Here is a 20,394-nt window from a genome sequence, read left to right as displayed (position 1 = left end):
TTCTTTATCATATAAAATTCATATGAAATGTGAAATAAAATCTATTTCATCATCAATTTTTCTGTTTCTGTCTATGCCATGGCCTTGAAATATGTGTCAGTATATAGGAGGGCTGGTATTTATTTCTTTTAAAATTTTTGCCAAATTACTCTTTAATGAACTTTTAGACATATCCTTTGTTAATTCTTATGTTATAATGATGTAAAAAATCAAATTATTGGTGTATAAATAGGAAAAACTGAAATTCTATGTTTTTCCTCACTCTCACTTTTCTACTTCCTCATTCCTTAGGTGTAACCACTGTTAACATTTTGGTGTGCCCAGATCAACTCTCAAACATTTGGTAAGACTCAAAAATACCAGTAATTTTATGTTGTTGGAATTGTTTTAAAGCTATACATTAAGAGAAAGGGATATCTTATATTGTCTTCCTATTCAAAAACATATTATGTCCACTTATTTAAGCCTTATTTTATATATCTCATTAAAACTTAATTTTATTTATTCGGCTTCACATTTTGCATTGTTTATTTCTAGACAATTAATATTGTGAAGGAATTGCTTTTTTCAGTATAGAGTTGACCCTTGAACAACATGGTTTGAACTACATGAGTCCACTTAATATGTAGATTTTTTTCAATAAATTTACGTTGGGCCCCTTTTTGCATTCACGGTTTGGAATCTGTGGATGGGGATGGCCAACTAGATACATTATTCTGTGCCATATATAAGGGACTTGGGTATCCATGGTGGATTAAAAAACTGTGGAATACTACGCAATGGAATTCTACGCTACTGTAAAAAGGAAGGAACTCCTCCATTTGCAACAGCATGGATAGAGCTGGACAGCATTATGCTAAGTGAAGTAAGTCAGTCAGAGAAAGATAAATATCACATGATCTCACTCATTTGTGGATTATAACGAACAACATAAACCGATGAACAAAAACAGATCCAGAGACAGTGAAACATCGATCAGATGCTCAAACCTCAGAGGGAAGGTAGGTGAGGGTGGGGGTAAGGGGGAGAGATCAACCAAGAGACTTGTATGCATGCAAGAGACTTGTAAGCATAGCCAATGGACGCAGACAACAGAGGGTAAGGATGAAGGCAGGATGCGGGGGGGCAATGGAGGGATAACCACCCATTTGTAATACCTTAATCAAGAAAAAAAAATAGGCTTGGCTAAAAAAGAAAAAAATAAATCAGTAGGACCTCAAAAAAGTAAAATAAAAAAGAAAGAAAGAAAGAAAGAAAGGCAATCATGTATATGTGTAATGGAGCCCAGAAATAGGGATGCCCAGATGCTGGCTCATGAGCACGCCTCTCTCCTTCCCCTATGGGGTTCTTATAAATAAGTTGAATAAGTGCCAACTTCTTTTTAAGTTTAGAGTTTGTAGTCTTACTTTCCAATTATAATGAGGTAACACTGATTATTAAAATAATTCAAGTTTTGATATGGATATATTTGGAAGGTTGGAGAGAAAAGATGAAGGGGAATGTGCTCCATTTCTTATAGCAGGAAGTCAATAAATGACTTAAATAAGTCAACAAGTTATAGAATAAGTATATTATTTAAAAGTATGGTAGTACTTAACCTGTGGAAAACACTTACTTTTCATTATCTTAGTACCATTTTTTAGGTTATATGCATGTGTTACATTGTTAAAATAGGAAAAATAAAATGGAAAAGAAATAAACAGTATAAACATAGTAAAGATAAAGATAGGTAGTTATCAGAACATTTTCAGTAGCTTGTTGATGCTGCTATGAAATGACTGTGTCCAGGGCTATGGGAATACAGCTTAGTCATCTTCCTTCTTATGGAAGAAGCACTCAAGTGTCCCCTTAGAAACAAGAGGTTGAAGGGACGGGCATTTATGAGGTAGATTGTGATCATGGGGCAGTTAAGTAGGAAAAAATCTCCTGTACTGGAGGGCAGTGTTCCCCTTGTTTCATCAGAAACTAGGCTCCCTTTTTAAAGTTACTCTTAATTTAGCCTTTGCGTTCCCAGGTCCATTCTGTTTTTCTGAATTCTAGGTCTGGAACCTGGGTACAGCAAAGGGAAATTCTGAAGGCAGCATTCTGGTGCAAGCAGCAGAGTAAGGAACCTTAGAGACCACTTCTCAGGAAGTGACCAGACTGGACAATTTGATGTGACCGTGCCATTTCAGAGACTACATACATATAGCAGGTAGGGGACCCATATGGCATGAAGCCTTGAAAATGGTTAGGCAGTACTTTTCATTACCATATAGCACAAAAGCTCCAAGGCCTGGCTACTCAAAGTGTGGTGTACTGGTCAATGGCGGCCATCACTAGGGAGGCTGTTGGAAATCCAGAATCCTATAATCAGCCCTCGTCAATCATAATCTGCAGAATCAGATCATATACATTTGAATAAGATCCCTGGGTTACTTGTGAGTTAAAGTTTGAGAAGCACTGGTCTGAGGAACCAGGAAGGGGAGACCATCACATGGGCTGGAGAGAATTGTGTGAAGGAGTGTTGAAAGGCCAAGTGGGAAGGGGCTGACCCCCAGATGGAAGTGGGCTGAAGCCAGGCTGGGTAGCAGAAGCTGATGAGACAAGTCAGGGCTGTGTTACAGGGCCAGATGGGCCAGCATAATGTGGTGACGCCAATGTCTGATGCCAATTACCGGGAAGGAGAAAGAGTTTCAGATTAAGAAATGAAATAGTCTAGTTTAGAGACTTGTCTCTAGCTCCAGCACCCTGCCCTCCACTCAACCCAAAGTTGGACAGGTAGATTGGAAAGGCATGCACAAGATGGCTAGAAAGAGGAACCAGTTTCAAGGTCAAAGAAGGTATAGCTGAGGAGAAATCCTTTCTCCCCTCTTTCTGAAATGCGCAGAGACATATTATCTACATTTGAATAAGAGAGAAAAATAACACCTAATTGAGCCTAAAATATTTGGTAAGAATAGGAACATTCATAAAACCTAATGATAGGTGTTCCTCCATCTCTCATTTACCAATGGAACTACTGAGCAGGTCACACACCGCTAATTTCTATAGAGAAATTAATTAATCCAAAGATTTGATATCGTAAAGACTCATTGTAGTAGCTCTTTATTCTAATGAAGATATAAATCATATTAGTATTTTATTTCCCAAAGATCCTGAACTTTTAATGTCTCCTGGAATGTCAGTGTAGGCCATGAAAATCTGACTTACACTCCCTAACACAAACAGAAAAGGCAGTGAATGGTTTTGAAGCAAATTAACTTAGACTTATTTAGCTTGCATTTGACATCAAAACAATACCTTATTCACTTACTTAAACATTCATTTCCATACCATTTGCATAATAACCCATTGACAGTATATTGAAGATCTCTATATATTTTAAGGATTACATTATTTATTTTAAAGTTTATGTATTTGTTTAAGGAAACTGCCAGCTTTGCTTAGGTAAGTAAGCCACTTTTAAAAATCCCTGGAGACTGATCTTTATAGTCACCTAATATAACAATTTCATTGAAGTTCCTTCTGGATTTTTACCAGATAAATTGTAACTTAAAATAGAAATAGGGGGAGGGGGGGTGGCGAGAGAAAGGCATTTATGTGTATTTACTAAAACTCCTAAATGGCTGATTTTCCTCTTCTATCTTTGTCATTAGGATCCCTGTTTCCATCCTAAGCAGCTTAAACCATTTATCTGCACTGTCTTGGGTCAGGGGTTGGGCAGATTACTTGGATGCTGTAGTCAGTAAATGGTGTTTCTATAAAATGAAGCAACTGAAGCATAATTATCAGTTGGATACCTAAAAAATGTTCATATTTTGTGTTTTGTTTTTGAAAAATTGAAGTTAGATAAGAGTCTTATCCAAGCTCTTTGTTATCTCCAAATATAGTCTTTGGGTTCTTTGGCTTTTCTAAAGGCTCTCACTGTTCTGCTTTCAAAAGCTCCTTAGGAGTGAGCGTTTTGGGCATGTTCTGGGCCCTGGATTTCTCACCGACAAGGATTTGAGGGGCAAGACACATCATTCACAATCAAATTGTGGAAGAGCGCTCTTCCTTTGAAAATGTTGTGCTATTAGCTAAAAATTGAGCCACAGCTGGAAAGTGGAGCTGGGTACATGGAGGATGTTTTTAAATTGGTATGAAGAGGAGGGGAAGGGAAAAAAAGAAGTGGTATAAATGCCTCTAGCAGAGATTTTGACAAATGTCTGGGCCCAGGTGAAAGGCTCTTTCTGCAGGATTTTTTTTTTTTAACTTATCTTTCCTTTTGTTTGAAAATATCTTAGAGTTGTTGTTGGGTCTATTTTATATGATATTGTTTTACAATAAAGTAGCAATTAGGTAAGCTGGAGCAAAGATCTGGGCCAGGGCATTAAAGACACAGTGGATATTAAAATTTAACATACAAAACTAAAGAGAAAATAAAAAAGTCAGTGGTTCCCAGGAGTTGGGGAAAGGGAAGAGGAGCACAGAGGACTGTTAGGCAGTGAAAATACTCTGTCTGATACTACAGTGGTGGATATGTGCCATTATACATTTTCCCAAAGCTACAGAATGTACAATATCCAGAGTGAACCCTAATGTAAAGTATGGACTCTTGCTGGTTATGATGTGTCAATGTAGATTCATCAATGGTAACAAATGTGCCATTCTGGTAGAGAGAGGGGTCTATGGGAAATCTCTGTATTATCCACTTAATTTTTCTATGGACCTAAAACTGCTCTAAAAAATAAAGTCTATGGAAGTATCTGTATCTATATCTCTATATCTATCCCAATAGCTTGGGCATTTGCTTGTGCTTGGCTGCTATATGGAAAGGAAAGTTACAGAATTCTCCTCTAAGAGTATTATGAGATGAATATCTGTTAGAGAATTTTGAGATGATCTTGTAACTGTGCACCTGTGGGAATACAGGGCAATCCAACCCGGAGAAACATCAATTGTATGAAAGTTACACAAATGATTAGAAGGGCAAAATCTGAACGATTTAGGCACCCTCTATGTTTCAAAACCAGTATAAAAGAAATGAAGAAAAACAGCTGAATTTAAAAGCTCAATGCAGTTTTAGTTCTTTGATCTAGGAAAAAAACAGCATTCCTTCTGGAATGAGAATGGCTCTTCTACTTGAGGAAAACACCTTTAAGGACAATGAGCTGTTTTGAAAGGCATAGTCTAAATGAGAGTGTTTTAGCCAAATAAAAGTTAAATAGTTCTACAAAACCAAGTGGAGGAAATGTTATTTTCTGACAGTTGGGAAAACAAGGGATTTGAGAGAAGGATTGAATAAGATAGCAGCCAGTAAGATCCTAAAGGGAAGAATAAGTAGAGACTAACCCTCCTTAGAAGAGATGACCATGAACCTCTAGGGGAGTGCATATGAATCACTGTCTCTTCTGAGGCATAATCTAAGCCCTCACCAGACCCCCAACCTTTAGGGGACCCCATCAATCAGAATTGTTGGAAGAAAGGTGGCAGGAGAATGAAGAAGAGTAGTCCTGAGAAGTAAACTAATGGGCTGTGGATTCAGAGTTCAACAGAAGCAGGGATTAGTAATAATCCTCAGGATTCCTCTTAAATCTAGGGAAAAACACAGACTTTGCTTGCTTTTCCAACTGCTAATGTTAATATGTGTGTGTTAATATCTTCATTAATTAACCATATATTATAGACTGCTGCTACTATATGAAGATGCAAAGATGAAGAGGAAGTGCTTCCTATTTTTAAGATAAACACAATGATGATTATTGTGGAGAAGACAGACCAATAAACCAACATTGCAATCATTTTGGTATGTCATAGTGTAGATATTGAGAGGGCATTTGAAAAGAAGAGAAAAAATGTTTAGCTCTAGAGATTAAGGAGGGTTAAAGGTAGAGAATGAATGAATTAATAAATCCTACACTAGTGCATTTCTTTTATTAAAATACTAGAGGCCCGTTGCAGGAAGATTCCTGCAAGAATAGGGCTTCGCTCCCATCTCTGCCGTTCCTACCCCACCCTTCTCTGCCACTCCTACCCTGCCCTTCTCTGCCATTCCTACCCCACCCTTCTCTGCTGCTTCTCTCCCGCCTGTCTCCGCTACCTCGGCTCTGTTGCTTGGCTTCCTTCTAAGGTGTCTTCAGTCTTCGCTCCCCGCTGGTATATGCAAATTAGCCACCATCTTTGTTGGTGGTTAATTTGCATATTGCTTTGATTAGCCAGTGGTGGATGGAGCGAAGGTATGGTCAATTTGCATCTTTGTCTATTATTAGATAGGATATTTTTATTGATTTCAGAGAGGAAGGGAGAGGGAGAGAGATAGAAACATCAATGATGAGAGAATCATTGATGGGCTGCCTCCTGCACACCCCCTACTGGGGATTGAGTCTCAAACCCAAGCATGTGTCCTGACTGGTAATCTAACTGCAACCTCCTGGTTCATAGATAGATACTCAACCACTGAGCCACATTGACCAGGCCACTAGTGCATTTCTTTATATGAGTATCTTCTGGTATACAATGGAACTATTAGTTCAATGTTACCTGATTGATAGGACCTTTTAAAAACATGTTTTGGTAGAAATCTTGTTTATTCTTAAGCATTTACAAGTCTTTTAAAATAACAGTGAGTTCTAGAATAACAGTATTTTAAAATAGAGACTTCAAATTCCCTTTCTTCCATTCTGGGCATTCACTGTTTCTAGAATTTAAGCCAAACCCAAAATAAGCCTTTTAGTCCATGCTACTAGGGTTTAACTTGTCAAAGAAAAAAAAATAAATGGAAACTTAATGTGATTTGAATTTATTAGTACACAGGGTAAAGAATTCCAATTTTAAAGACTATGAGACAGGAAAGAGATTTGACATATGAGCCCAGAATTCAGTCTCAAACTTCTAGAGGCAAATAGACAGAGATGACATTTTTAGGCTAGGATGACATACCTGACCTCAGTTAACGGATTATTTTGGTTGTCTTAATACAAACTAAAATAAAATTAATTTGCTTTCATTATTGTAATTTATTGAAAATAGAATTATGAAGTTTTATCTGTTCTAGATACAGTTAAAGAATATAAACAAGAACATCTTTGTGTTCAAATGTAAAGCTATCAATAGCTACCAGCTGTAAAGCATTTAAGTTTTTTAAAATCAGCATAATTAAATTGAAATATATTTCATTATTAAACTAAGTTGTAATAAAATTATTTCAAACAACTTTGAGATTTATTTTTATTTGTGGAATCAAGCCAATACACAGTAAAATTAAGAAATAAATTCACCACTTATTTCAATATAATGCCACAAGACATTTTTTCAGTAAAGGACCAAATATTAGGTACAATACAAAACATTTCAACATCCATCAAAACCAGAGTCATACAATTTCCTCAATAATACACATTGAAATTCATCTATCTATAATAATAAAAGTGTAATATGCAAATCGACTGAATGGCCGAACAGCGGGACAACCGTCTGGACAACCTTCTGGACAAAGCCAGGGCTGTGAAGGCCAAGGCAGCTGGGGCTGCGAAGGCCTACTCTTGCATGAATTTTGTACATTGGGCCTCTAGTATAGCATAATAAGCTAGGGGATATAGAACATTTGAATAATAGTTCCCAAAATAAAATACTAAATATACAACATTAATTCTTAATACATTTGTTATAATAAGGAGCTAATACATCATAGAATATGTCATAAATCCCATGATATAAATATAACTACCTTCATGTGTGGAAATGTTAATTATTTCATATTAATAATAATTAATAATTATTCTGATATTACTATCAGATTTATTCTCAAAGTTTCTTTTCTGTATTTCCTAATTTGACCCTGGGACACAAAAATATTTAACTCGCTCCATGACACTTTGTTTTTATTTGGAATATAATCAATGTAAAAAGATGTGATGTGAGTTTATATTATATAAAATAAAAAAGTAAATAATGGCATTTAATATTGAGCCATAATATATATATTTTTGATATGACATACTATAGATAAAATATATTTTTATTCATGATAAATTACTATATCTAAAAATTGATTTAGAACAATATTTTTCAAATGCTTTGGTATGCAATGAAATCACACAATTTGTGTGACGCAGCCATTTCAGTTGCCTTGAGAACATAACTCTGCTTATGAGTAGGTCTTAAATTTTTGCTCAAATTTGAATAAAGAATTATTCTCTAATATTTATTGTTCTGTGTTACTCATGATTCCCGGTGTTGCTAAGGACACTGAGTGTGCTAAAAGGGCCACAGGGAAGGAGAGAGAGGAAGTGGGGAATGGCTGCTTCTGCACCCCCTGGGCTAGCATCCCAGCTGCCCTGCCTGGGCTTACTTTAAATAGAGCTATTGCCTCCAGAATGAAAATCCATTAGGGCTCAGTTTATGTGGACTGAAAGGAGACTAATCTTTGATATCTGGGGTGAGGCTAGGCTCAATGTCTCCCTAGATAGCTCCAATTATGCTTTCGTGGTAGAGAAAACTCTGAAGCTATAATAATTTAAAGCTCTGAGTGTCCAATTACATTACAAAAATGTATGTTTTAGAATCTAAAGTTTATAAAATTTTAATATAATTGGATTGCTTTACTTGTGCTATAACAGATTAAAGTTGTGTTTTTTAATCACCAATGGTTTGTCCATTCTAAGAACTGTGATATGATTAGGAGGGTACTGCATGTTATTAGGACTACTTGATTTTTCTTTTTCTCTTTAAAAACCATACCCTTCCCTCAATCATGGTTGAAGACTGCTTTGAAGAAATTCTATATGTATGGAGTGTATATAATTAACCATCGAATTTCACTAATTTTCTTCACAGTTATGTTCCAAATGATATTTTAGTATAAAAGCTGAGTAGTTTTATACCTTGAAAATACATGTCCAAAAATTAATCCATTAAGTACATTATGTACTTTAAAATGTTATTTTTTTCATCATCAACTAATATTTATCAAATGCCCAGTGGACAATATCACCAGTTTCTCCCTGCAGATGATTATCTAACAATCATTTCCCCATATCCACACAGATACATTAATATGGTGTACTTGCAGGATCTCCCTTCAGATAACTCTGCAAAATAAAAGAAGTTGGTACAACACATTTATTCTTAACTACAAGCCTAAACCGCAGAGAATAAGACCATATACTTGCTTAGTGCAGAACTAGCACTGGATCTTCTGGGGTCTCCCCAGCCTTTGTTCTGTATCTCATCTCATGCAATTTGAAAGGAGAAAACATGGCTGGGTAGGTTGATATGCACCTGATTTGATAGATGTTCCTAGAAGTAAAATTGAAACTGAATTGTTTTACATTTGGCAGTCTATACAAGAAGCATGAAGTTATTCTTTTGCAACTAGATTTAGAAAAAGAAGTGGATTCATCTTTTATCCAACTCAAAGGATTTCATTTTTGAACTATCAAAGAGAAGGTGTCGAAAAGCTGACAGTGTTACAGAGGGCAGGGTTACTGAGATGCTGCCATGCCTCAACTAATAAAGAATTGATTAATTTAATTGATACCTCATATTGGAGGGTACCCTTTAAGAAACATATTTTTTATTTTTGAAAAGCAGACTTCTAAGACCTAAGGGCCTAATATCCATAGAACATTTGCAAACTTTTTTTTTAAGGCATATCAATCCAGGGAGTAAAAGGCCTGAGAATTTGGAGAGGCAAGAAAATGAAGAGGAGTGAAGTTGCTGGGTTCAGGTTCTCACAGTGCAATCCAGTCCTCAGTTTCTTATCTACAGAGTTATTTAAAAATAATAATAATAAAACCACCAACAATACTATTAAAATAACTATTACTTCCTTTAAGAGATGCAAAATATTTATGATATATCCTCAAATTATTGCATGGTCTCTAAGAAGGAAAAGGAGCCAGACAAAATAGCCAGAATAAACCCACTGAGTTCCATTAATAAAATAAAAAAAAAAAAGCAGTAACAACAGCCAAATAGTGTTGTGATTTATCTCTCTTTGGAAAGGAAAGAAACTGATGCTCTCGGCTGGCTTTGATTTACCTGCATTCAAAGGAAAGCAAGTTCTGTCTTTAAAGTTGGAAACGAGTTAGGCAGAAGTCAGGCTCAGCGACGCTGGCAGTGCTTTCCAATGAATCAGCGAAGCTATATTTAAGTTTTAGGATTTTATATCCCAGACATGAAACCAACAAATTCTGGTTAATGAAAAGTAAACAGAAAAAGGCTGAGAGATTCTCAAGGCCCCAAGACTATAATAAAACAACTACTAGCATTTGTATAGCACTTGGCAGTTTATTTATGAAGCTCTTTTACACACTTATTTCATTTAGTCCTCACAATGACTCTGTGAGGAGTGTGTTACCAACTCCATTGTACAGCCAAGGACATAGAGGCTTTATGTATTTTTAAAGAATTTGCCTAAAGTCATGCATTTAACAATGAAGAAAAGCAGAGGAGGTGCAGAGCAGTTTTTTTATTTTTTCTATCTCCCTCTGCATCCTGGTAGAAACCCTGCCTTTCTTCTACCCACACTGTTAAAAGGGTGGGAGATGGGAAGGACAGACCAAGTTATTTTAATTAAATGCTAGGGGACATTATATATCTCGAGTCACTCTTTAGCAGACTTTCTTATCTATGAATCTGGACTCCCCAACTGTAAAGCAATGATCATGTTAATATCTAGCAAACCGTTCTGTAAAAGGGTATTGTCCAATAGCAGGGTTATAGTTTGACACTGGTCAAAACATGTTTACACTGTTCTAGAGAAAGTCTGCCTAGTACCTTGGGCAATCCACTTCTACTTTTCTAATAAAACTGAGTATTCCTGATACAAATGTGAATTTAGAACAACCTTGCAGGAGAAGAAAAGTATTATTAGTGAGTTGACACATTTTTCTAACCTTCTGCATCTTAGTCCATTGGCATTTCACAACCAACAAAGCATGAGGAACCAAAAGGAGGGAACTGCCAGTTCTAAACTTCCTGTTTTGGAATTTTAGGTGATTTATAGCTTCTAATAAAACTTTCTTCTTTCCACTCTGAACCAGGCACGCCCCTGCTCATGCTTCTCCAAGGCGCCATCCCATCTCTAGGCCACTGGTTGAGGCTGCATTTTCTGATGTATAAATTGATTTTATTGAATGGAAACAATTTCTTTGATGTCTTTTCTAATTTGTTTCCAACTCTAACGCTGATGGATGGTGAGCTCACTTTGTTCAGAAATAACGCCCCTACATTATATGACTTCTAAACCAATCAAACCTTAGTTATATCAGAAGTAAAAAGAGAAGAAACCAACAATAAAATATAACATCAGGATGGTCAAGATTTTTCCTTTAGAAACATCTGTTATATTTCCTTCAGGAACTTGTTATATTTCTGGGAATTAGGCCTGAACATTTTAGTGTAGCATGTTTTTATTATCATTCTGTATAAAGCAATTCATAGCATTTGGTCATAGCAATATGAAAATGCAACCAGAAACAAAGTCTTATACCCAACAAATTGACATATGCTTATTTGATGTAGTTCATTTGTTCTCAAGATTGTGAGCTGGATTCAGCCAATGGGCAAGAAAGTCTGTCCCAAGAGTCAGTTGCATGAATGAGGGGCTCAGGTTGAAACAGGAATAAATTTTATGAACTTGGAAGATTTAGGTGAGTCCTTCCAAGCACCCATACTGTTTGTCGGGCTCCGGTTGATAGTGTAAGAAGTCTGTCTTCTGCTCATACTGTCAGAATCTTCTTTGTTGAATGCTTGCTTCATGTTGTGGCAGCACAGGAAGCTTTGGACACAGTCTTGCAGGAGATGGCCACTAAAAAACATGTATATCCAGGGGTTGCAGCAACTATTCAAGGAAGCCAGCAATGCAGTGATGGTGATGGCTGGGTTTTCCGAATCTAGGGAAATCATAAGCAGAGATTATTCAAATAGTCAAATGCAAGTAAAAAAAATTATTTTTCTATTGACTAATGAAGGTAGGAAAGATTTATGGATTAATATAGAAAGTGAAGACTTTTGTTTATCAAGCAGGGAAATAGGTGGTATATGGAAATTGCTTGGCTATAAAATATTTTTGTGAGGAAAATGCCTTGAAATGAATTCAGATATTTAAAAACACTGTTAAAATGTTTAAGTAGAATAAGTGGGATTTTTAAGAGGTTAAGAATATTAAGTAACTTATTTTTTAGAAGTTTGTATCCTTTGTTCTAGTACTAGCATGTGCTAAAGGACACAGCACTTACAGAACTGCTTCAATTGCGATGAAATTTCCAGAGTCTATAACCATATACATCAAATTGTATTCATCCCAATAACTCAGACAGAAGTATGACTGACATCCTGCACCATGTTTAATAGTTTTAAATTTTAAATATTAAAAAATATTCTTGTAATAACAAAACTATACAGAAGGGGACAATTGAAATAGGTCCCTGAAGGATGCAATATTTAGTTTGTTGTGTGGTGGTTTTTTTTTGGTTAATTAGAAAATTCTTAATTTAAAAAGAAAACCTTCTTTGATTGTGGTTTAAAAATTAAATTATATTAAGAACAGTTGAATTAGGAAATTCCAACAGGCTTTTGAAACATTTTATGTTAGTTTGCCCTATTAAACTGCATACGTATTATAATCTTTCACTTTCACACTAGAACAATAGATAATACGCCTTTTCTGAAGATAACAATAATTATCAAGCACTGACTTTCCCTTGATTATAAAACACAAGCCTGTGTCTTCTCACTCATGCTATGCCAGAATAAATTACATGTTATTTAATCATACTTTGTGCTAAGATGCTATACTTTTAAAGGTGGTCATTATCCATGGCTAAGAGTATTCAAAAAAGAATGGAAATCATACTTCCATATAAGTGAAGAATATTTTAGTAATCATGTCTAAATTCCTATAAGTAATTATTAGGCTGATTTTTTTATTTGATTGGCAATAATTAGGCTGCTAAGACCAAGCAAGACAGGAAATGGTAAACCAAAAATATAGCATTTATGTTGTATTTTTCATCAGTAATATTATAGTCATGCATGAATTTTCATTTCTTTGAATTAAGTTCATGCTCAAATATTTTATTTGCACATATAAATTCCAAAGTATTTCACATATACTCCCTAGTGAATCCCAAATAACAAGAAGACAGTTCTTCCCAGATACCCATTTCTCAACTACAGTTGTTGGTAACATTCCTGTAATAGAGTTCTTTTGAAAGTTTTTCTTACTAAAAGGAAATATATTTTTCAAGATACAATATTAAATCATTTCTTTTGGGGTACATTCTAGTGAAGTTAGTTTTTCTAGTTTGTGAAGGAATTAAAATCAAGCAAGCTAGTAGGTGTAGGGAACATTTTTCATAAACTATTGCAAAGGTTGCATAAAGAGGTGTATAGCTGTATGGTCAGGTTACTGCTGAAAGACTAATTAATTAGTTTAACAAATTTAGAGTTTATTAATAATTGTACTTTGAAATCCCCCCCCAAAGATTGTTAAAGTAGTTGTTAGAAAAGGATTATAAGAATTGGAGTACTAGCTAAATGCCAAATTAGAATTATTGACTTCCTAAGACTCCTTTTTTCAGAAAAAAATATGTACATTTTACTCTTACCACAAAATGTTTTTATTAATTGTGATACTTTTCACAAGCTAACAAAAAGCAGTTGTGACAGTAAAAATATTTCCTTAAATCCAATAGATTTGAAAGCAGGGTACTTAACATAGAGGTTAGTGATTGGCAAAAAGTCACTCATATATGCATTGCCCATAGACACAAAAAACTGTGCAAATGGGGGCAAATGGAGGGCATCTGTAATAGTGTCCACAATTTAAAAAAAAAACACAATAAAAGTTTAGCATGGTTGCTGGTTTAAAATCAACACATAGCAACAATATATCTATAATCAGCAGCAACCAGTTAGAATGTAATTAAAAAATAAACTTACCGTAGCATTAACAAATATAAAACTCCTAGGAAGAAATCTAACACATGAAGGCCTTTATGGAGGGGAATTATTAAAGTTTATTGAGAAAAAGGAAGTCATCCTGTCTTGGAGTTGTGTAGCTCACTTTAGGGCATGGTTTCTGGATTTCTGGTCCTGGGATCACTGCAGACTACAAATGCAGATCCCTGGGCCTCATTCCAGAGCTACTGAAACAAAACGTCTGAGGTGGGTACCCCAGGAATATGCCCTGTTGAGAATTTCACCCAAGGTGTAATTCTCATGCACACAGAAATTTAAGAAAAACTGTCCTAGGTCAGTGTTCGGCAAACTCATTAGTCAATAGAGCCAAATATCAACAGTACAACAATTGAAATTTCTTTTGAGAGCCAAATTTTTTACACTTAAACTATATAGGTAGGTACATTGTTATTAACTTAATTAGGGTGCTCCTAAGGCTTAGGAAGAGCCACACTCAAGGGGCCAAAGAGCCGCATGTGGCTGGCGAGCCCAGTTTGCCTAGGACCTAGGGCATATTATGAAAAGAACCCCCCCGCCCCGTCAGGACTCCATCCCAGCACCTTCCTCCATGGAGACACTTACCTGCCCAGGGGAACTTCTCATCCCAGACGGACCACATCTGGACGACGAAGAAGGGCGCCCAGCAAACGATGTAAGCCGTCACGATCACGAAAGTCATCTTCACCGTGCGGATCTTGGCGCGGGAGATGATCTTCACGCTGCTGACACAGGGCTCGAGCAGGAGCCCGTTGTGGAAGGCGCCGCCGGTGCCCTGGGCGCCCTTTCCCTCGCGGGGCACCGTCTTCCCGCGGACGTTGCGCCAGATGTGGTAGCAGATGAAGCCGTAACAGGTGCTCAGGATGATCACCGGCAACACGAAGATGCCGCTCGTCATCCAGGTCACATAGGCGCGGAGACCCCAGGGCTGGATGAAGCTGGCCCAGCAGTCGCAGACCTTGGTGACGTTGTCCACCTCGACCACGGAGAAGACGAAGTACTGCGGCGTGCTCAGCACGAAGCTCAGCGCCCAGGCGGCGGCGATCATGAGGCGCGAGCGGCGCGCGGGCTGCTGCAGCGTCTTCAGCGGGTGGCACACGGCGATGTAGCGGTCCGCGGTCATGACCACCAGCATGTACGCCGACACGAACATGACGAACACCTGCAGGTGCTTCACCACGCGGCACAGCCCGTCGGGTCCCCGGAACCGGTGGGTGATTTCCCAGCACATCTGTGGCAGCACCTGGAAGAAAGCCACAGCCAGGTCCGCCAGGCTCAGGTGGCGAATGAAGAGGTGCATGCGGGACGTCTTGCGGGGCGTGCGGTGCAGCGCCAGCAGCACACTACTGTTCCCCAGCACCGCCACCACGAAAATCACGGCTAGCACAGCGACCTCCGCCTTGGCCAGCTCCTCGTTGCGCCAGTCCCTCGGCGGACCCCCGCCTTCCCGAGTGGCGTTGTCCCCGCTGGAGTTGCCCCTGGCGAAACGCATCCTGTCCGGGCAGCAGCGCCTCGACCTCCGCGGAGGCTCGCTCCCTTCCTGCCTCCGCGGACGTGCGCTCCTGACCCGCTGCGTTCTCTCCTGCCCGCACTCGCCGCTCGCGGGGCTCCGCTCTCCCTCCCACAGGCGTCTCCGGGCGCAGCGTCCCACCGGCCAACTGAGCTGCTCTCCGTTCCGTCAGCCGCCGCTTTTCCTGCTCTTCCCTTACTCAACTCAGAGGAAGCTGGGGAGGTGCGCTCCGAGCCTCTGAAGGCAGTGGGCTCCTAACTCAATTATTTAGGCGGGGTTTGTTTCCACAGAATGCGCGCTCTCTCACCCCAGTGGTTGGAGACTGCTCGCTGCCCACTCTCCCCACCTCCCTACCCCCTTCCGGGGAGGGGGCATTATTTTCCTGCCTCACGTCGGTGACTGGTCCTCTTTGCATCACAGCTGCAGGGGTGGGACCGGGAGACTTGCCTATTCCTCCGAATAATATGCGGGGTCATATGGCTTTCCCGCTCTTCTGTTCCCAAAATCTTGGTGAACAGGACGTGTCATGCCTTTTCTGGGATTACCACCATTTCCTCAAGCCCCCTCAATAGCCACCTTAGCCCCGCATTTGACTCAAACAGACGTGGTCAATACCTTTCCTAGAAACCCCGAGTCCACTCTGCGGGGCGTGCGGCTCTTGCGCCTGACCTTGGCGCAGGACTCCAGCCCCTCCAGCCAGGTTTCACTCTCTCGAGTGCAGGGAGCCTGACTCCTTTTGTTCCCGGGGAAATGTGCTTCGGGAATTCTCTCTCCTCCTGCCTCGCCACTCCCCACCCTCCTCCGCTGGGTAACAAGTGGGTGCCTTAGAGGGTGCGCTCTCCCCAGGAACTTGTTCGCCGGCTTTCTGTTACCCTGCCCACGGAGGGGAGGGACGCACTCACTCGTCCCACCCAGCCCTCGTGGCCGCCGTGCGTGTATCTACAAGCGGGAAAGGGACTGTCTCCCGGTTTTCCAGTTTCCCCCGGGTGGGGTGGGGGATGAGAGGAGACGTAGGAAGTTTTCTCTAAGCTGGATTCCTGGGGTTTTCTCCCGGGAAAAGCCTGATTCCCACAGGGGGGATGCGCGGGAATTGGACCACAGTAGTCCGTGGGGACATCGCCTGGTTACTGCTAAATCGTGGGGACATCTCTTCTAGTGGACAGAAAGCAGCTGCAGGAGGACGGCCACCCAGGCGGCGCTGTCCAGGGCACCGGAGCGGAAAACTGCCAGGCTCCTGAGTGGGGTAGGGGAGTGGGGGGAAGGGCAAGGCAATCTCCAGGCAGGAAGGAGGCGCTGTGAAGGGAGAAAAGACCTGTTAGTTACTAATTAATTAGTTACTCTGGACAGCTGGAACTCAGCTGCAGGCCCAAGCGACGCAGAAATACTGTTAAAAGAGCCTTGCGTTTTAACTTTAGTGAAGATATGCTTTGAAAGACAGCAAGGGGGAGCTGTTTTCAGGCTATTTCACGAAAGGAAAAAAGAAAAGAACCTACTCTGCAGATACACGAACATGACTTTTTATTTTTTTAATCAGAATGTTTGTATATTGTGGCCGTGGTATAAATTTGTCTCAGAAAAATATGAGTGAAATGTAGGAACAGAAACCAAAGCCTTTCTGAGGTGCAGTTCTCAGCAGTAATTCACTTTGCTTCCCAGTTCATTCATCTGGAGGCCCAAGGCTGTGACATTAAGGATGCTAGACTTGACCTTTCGAGTCCGGCTTCACTGTGGCTGTATAAACCTCAATTGCACATCTTAAAAATGGGAATAAAAGGACCTGCTTTATCTACAATAAGGTTATCATGAGAAGTAAAACAGTGTTCTGTGTGGGGAAATGCTCTCAAAACTACAGGCTCTGTTGCCTTGTTTCATGTTCTCCAAGATATTTTAAGAGGGAAAAGATTTTAAAAGTTCAGAGATGGCAATAAGTAAAAGGTTTCCAGACCACCTGCCTGGAAAAATCCTTTAAGCAATTGGGTCACTGACTTTGAGAGGTGACCTCCTTTTAAATCACAAATTACATTAGTGTGTATGTATCTGACACATATGGACATGTATCATATACTAATACGTATTTCAGCAGGAAAAAATGTTCAATGCAGATTCCAGACCCCACTCCCTCTTTTAATCTACATAATTTAAAAAATGTATCTGTCTTAATTTTACTGGTTCCATATTCAAAGGAAACCAGGACCAATGAAATATAGACTCAGTATTCATGTACCTCAGGAACTGCTATGGAAATTACTCAGTTGGGGGTAAAGAAATTGTGGTCGTAAAATGTGAAAAGAACATAGTGAATATTTTCTGTGGCCTCTTGTGCTTTTTCTTAGAACCATTCGCATTTGTTCTGTGCTTCTTGTATTAAGACTTACTACTTTCCCCATCTTACTCTCAGGGTATTTCAGTTAACATACTTTGGGGGAGGGGGGGAGGTGAAATGATGAAAAGAAAAATGTGTAAGTTGTGCATACATATCCTGGAGTCATCTTTCTTTTTCACTTGCTAGTCTTTCTTTCCCTCAGTTTGCAATTCCAGATATTTAAGAAGTGTTTCAATTAACCGAAGCTGCTACCCCTTAACTTACTAGCTGTGTGACATCTTTGAGCTCCAAATTCTTCATCTGTAAAATATTGGTGATAAAACATAATGCAATTGCTGCATTAATTATGTAACTGGTTGTTTAAGTTTCTGGCATTTCATAGGATTCAAAACATTAATTCTCCCTTTTTATATAGTAAACTAGAGGCCTGGTGCATGAGATTTGTGCACTTGCGGGGGGGGGGGGGAGGATCCCTCAGCCCGGCTTGAGCCATCTCGCAGTCCAGGAGCCCTCAGGGATGTCAGACTGCCGGCTTAGGCCCACTCCCATGCCTAAGCCGGCATTTAGACATCCTTAGTGCTGCTGGGAGGCGGGAGAGACTCCTGCCACCACCACTGCACTCGCCAACTGTGAGCCGGGCTTCTGGGCTTCTGGCTGTGGCATTCCCCTGTGGGAGCACACTGACCACCAGGGGGCAACTCCTGCGTTGGGCATCTGACCCCTGGTGGTCAGTGTGCGTCATAGTGACCAGTCGTTCCACCATTCGGTTGATTTGCATATTACCCCTTTATTATATAGGATATCCCCCATATTCCCTGTTATTTGCTAAGAAGGTTTTTCTTTTTCAATTAGAGCAGCATGTCCCCAACTCCTTTCTGAGCAATTGGAGATACTGATATCATTTTTTTATGAGAAAAGAATTCCATGGTCAAATACATTGGGGGAAGTGCTGTGTACACACCTCTTTCTCTCCTAGAGATTTATACATTAAAAACAAAACAAAACAAAAACCTCTGAGAAACATACTTAGCTCGGTTTATCCATGTTTCCAAAACCTATTGGACTATGGAAAGCCTCCATCCTTTTACTCCCCCATGGAAAGGTGATGAATATGTCACAAGACAATGGATACAGTTTGAAAAACACTGAATAAAGTACTTGGATTTCCAGAGCACTTGGGTGTCACCACTGAACTTAGTGAAGTCACGAAGTTGAAAGTATGAGTTAAGTATAACCTATTCTCCCATGGGCAGGGATGCCCAATATAAATGGGTTACATTTAGTTTGTCATATTACCTTAGATACTACTTTTTAACTGCTATTCAATATCTTACTTCCTTTTATTAAACTACTAGAGGCCCGGTGCACAAAAATTTGTGCACTCGGCGGGGGTAGAGAGAGGGGGTCCCTCAGCTCGGCCTGTGCCCTCTCGCAGTCTGGGACCCCTCAGGAGATAATGACCTGCTGGCTTAGGCCTGCTCCCGGGTGGCAGAGGGCAGGCCCAATCCCTAGGTGCAGCCCCTGATCGGGCTCAGAGCAGGGCTGATTGGGGAGTTGGGGCGCCTCCCCCTGTCATGCACAGAGCAGGGCGGATTGGGAGGTTATGATGCCACCCTCAGTCACGCTCAGGGTAGGGCCGATTGGGGGGTTGGGGCGCCGCCCCCTGTCACACTCAAGGCAGGGTTGATGGGGAGGTTGCGGTGCCACCCCCTGTCACGCACAGAGCAGGGCCAATCAGGGGGTTGGGGCGCTGCCCCCTGTTACTCACAGAGCAGGGCCCATCAGGGGGGTTGGGGCTCCGTACCCTGTCACACACAGAGCAGGGCCGATCAGGGGGTTGGGGCACTGCACCCTGTCACACTCAGGGCAGGGCCGATGGGGAGGTTATGGCTCTACCCCGTCACACACAGAGCAGGGCCTGTGTGTGTGTGTGGGGGGGGGGGGGGAGGGTTGGGATGCCGCACCCTGTCACACACAGAGCTGCAGGGCGATCCGGGGGTTGGGGAGCTCCCCCATATCAGGCACAGAGCAGGGCTGATCAGGGGGTTGGGGCACCTTCCCCTGTCATGAACAGAGCAAGGGAGGTTGTGGCCCCACCCCCTGTCACACACAGAGCCTCAGGGTGATCAGGGGGTTTGGGCACTGCCCCCTGTCACACTGATCCCGGTGCCGGGAGGCCTCGCAGCTCCGCTGATCCCAGTGCTGGGAGGCATATTACCCTTTTACTATATAGGATAGAGGCCTGGTGCACGGGTGGGGGCCGGCTGGTTTGCCCTGAAGGGTGTCCTGGATCAGGGTGGGGGTCCCGCTTGGGTGCCTGGCCAGCCTGGGTGAGGGGCTGATGGCTGTTTGCAGCTGGTCACACCCCCTTCAGGGTGGGGGTCCCCACTGGGGTGCCTGGCCAGTCTGGGTGAGGGGCTGAGGGCTGTTTTCAGGTTGGCGGGTGACTGAAGCTCCCAACCGCTCCTTTTTTTCTTTTTCTTTTTATTCCGGTCCAGCTTTAGCTCTGAGGCTTGGCTCCAGCTCTGAGGCCTCGGCTGCTGAAAGCAGGTATATGGTTTGTTTGGGTTCTATAATCGAAACACTGTTTCAACTCCAGCTCTGAGATCCCAGCTGGCTGAAAGCAGGTTTTTGGGGT

General features: G+C 40.9%; 1 protein-coding gene across 1 annotated transcript; it reads right to left on the bottom strand.

Moving 5' to 3' along the window:
* Positions 1–10,231: 10,231 nt before the first annotated feature.
* On the bottom strand, positions 10,232–16,276 carry AVPR1A (arginine vasopressin receptor 1A). Its single transcript, XM_036300316.1, has 2 exons — positions 14,509–16,276; positions 10,232–11,858 (listed from the first exon to the last, which is right to left on the bottom strand). Exons 1-2 carry the CDS (start codon positions 15,413–15,415, stop codon positions 11,572–11,574), a joined length of 1,194 nt encoding a protein of 397 aa, XP_036156209.1. The 5' UTR covers positions 15,416–16,276; the 3' UTR covers positions 10,232–11,571.
* Positions 16,277–20,394: the final 4,118 nt, after the last annotated feature.

Source organism: Myotis myotis, unplaced genomic scaffold (genome assembly GCF_014108235.1).
Source record: "Myotis myotis isolate mMyoMyo1 unplaced genomic scaffold, mMyoMyo1.p scaffold_m19_p_3, whole genome shotgun sequence".
Taxonomy (NCBI): domain Eukaryota; kingdom Metazoa; phylum Chordata; class Mammalia; order Chiroptera; family Vespertilionidae; genus Myotis; species Myotis myotis.
The sequence above is the reverse complement of the archived record's forward strand: the minus strand, read 5'-3'. Positions and strand labels throughout refer to the sequence as shown.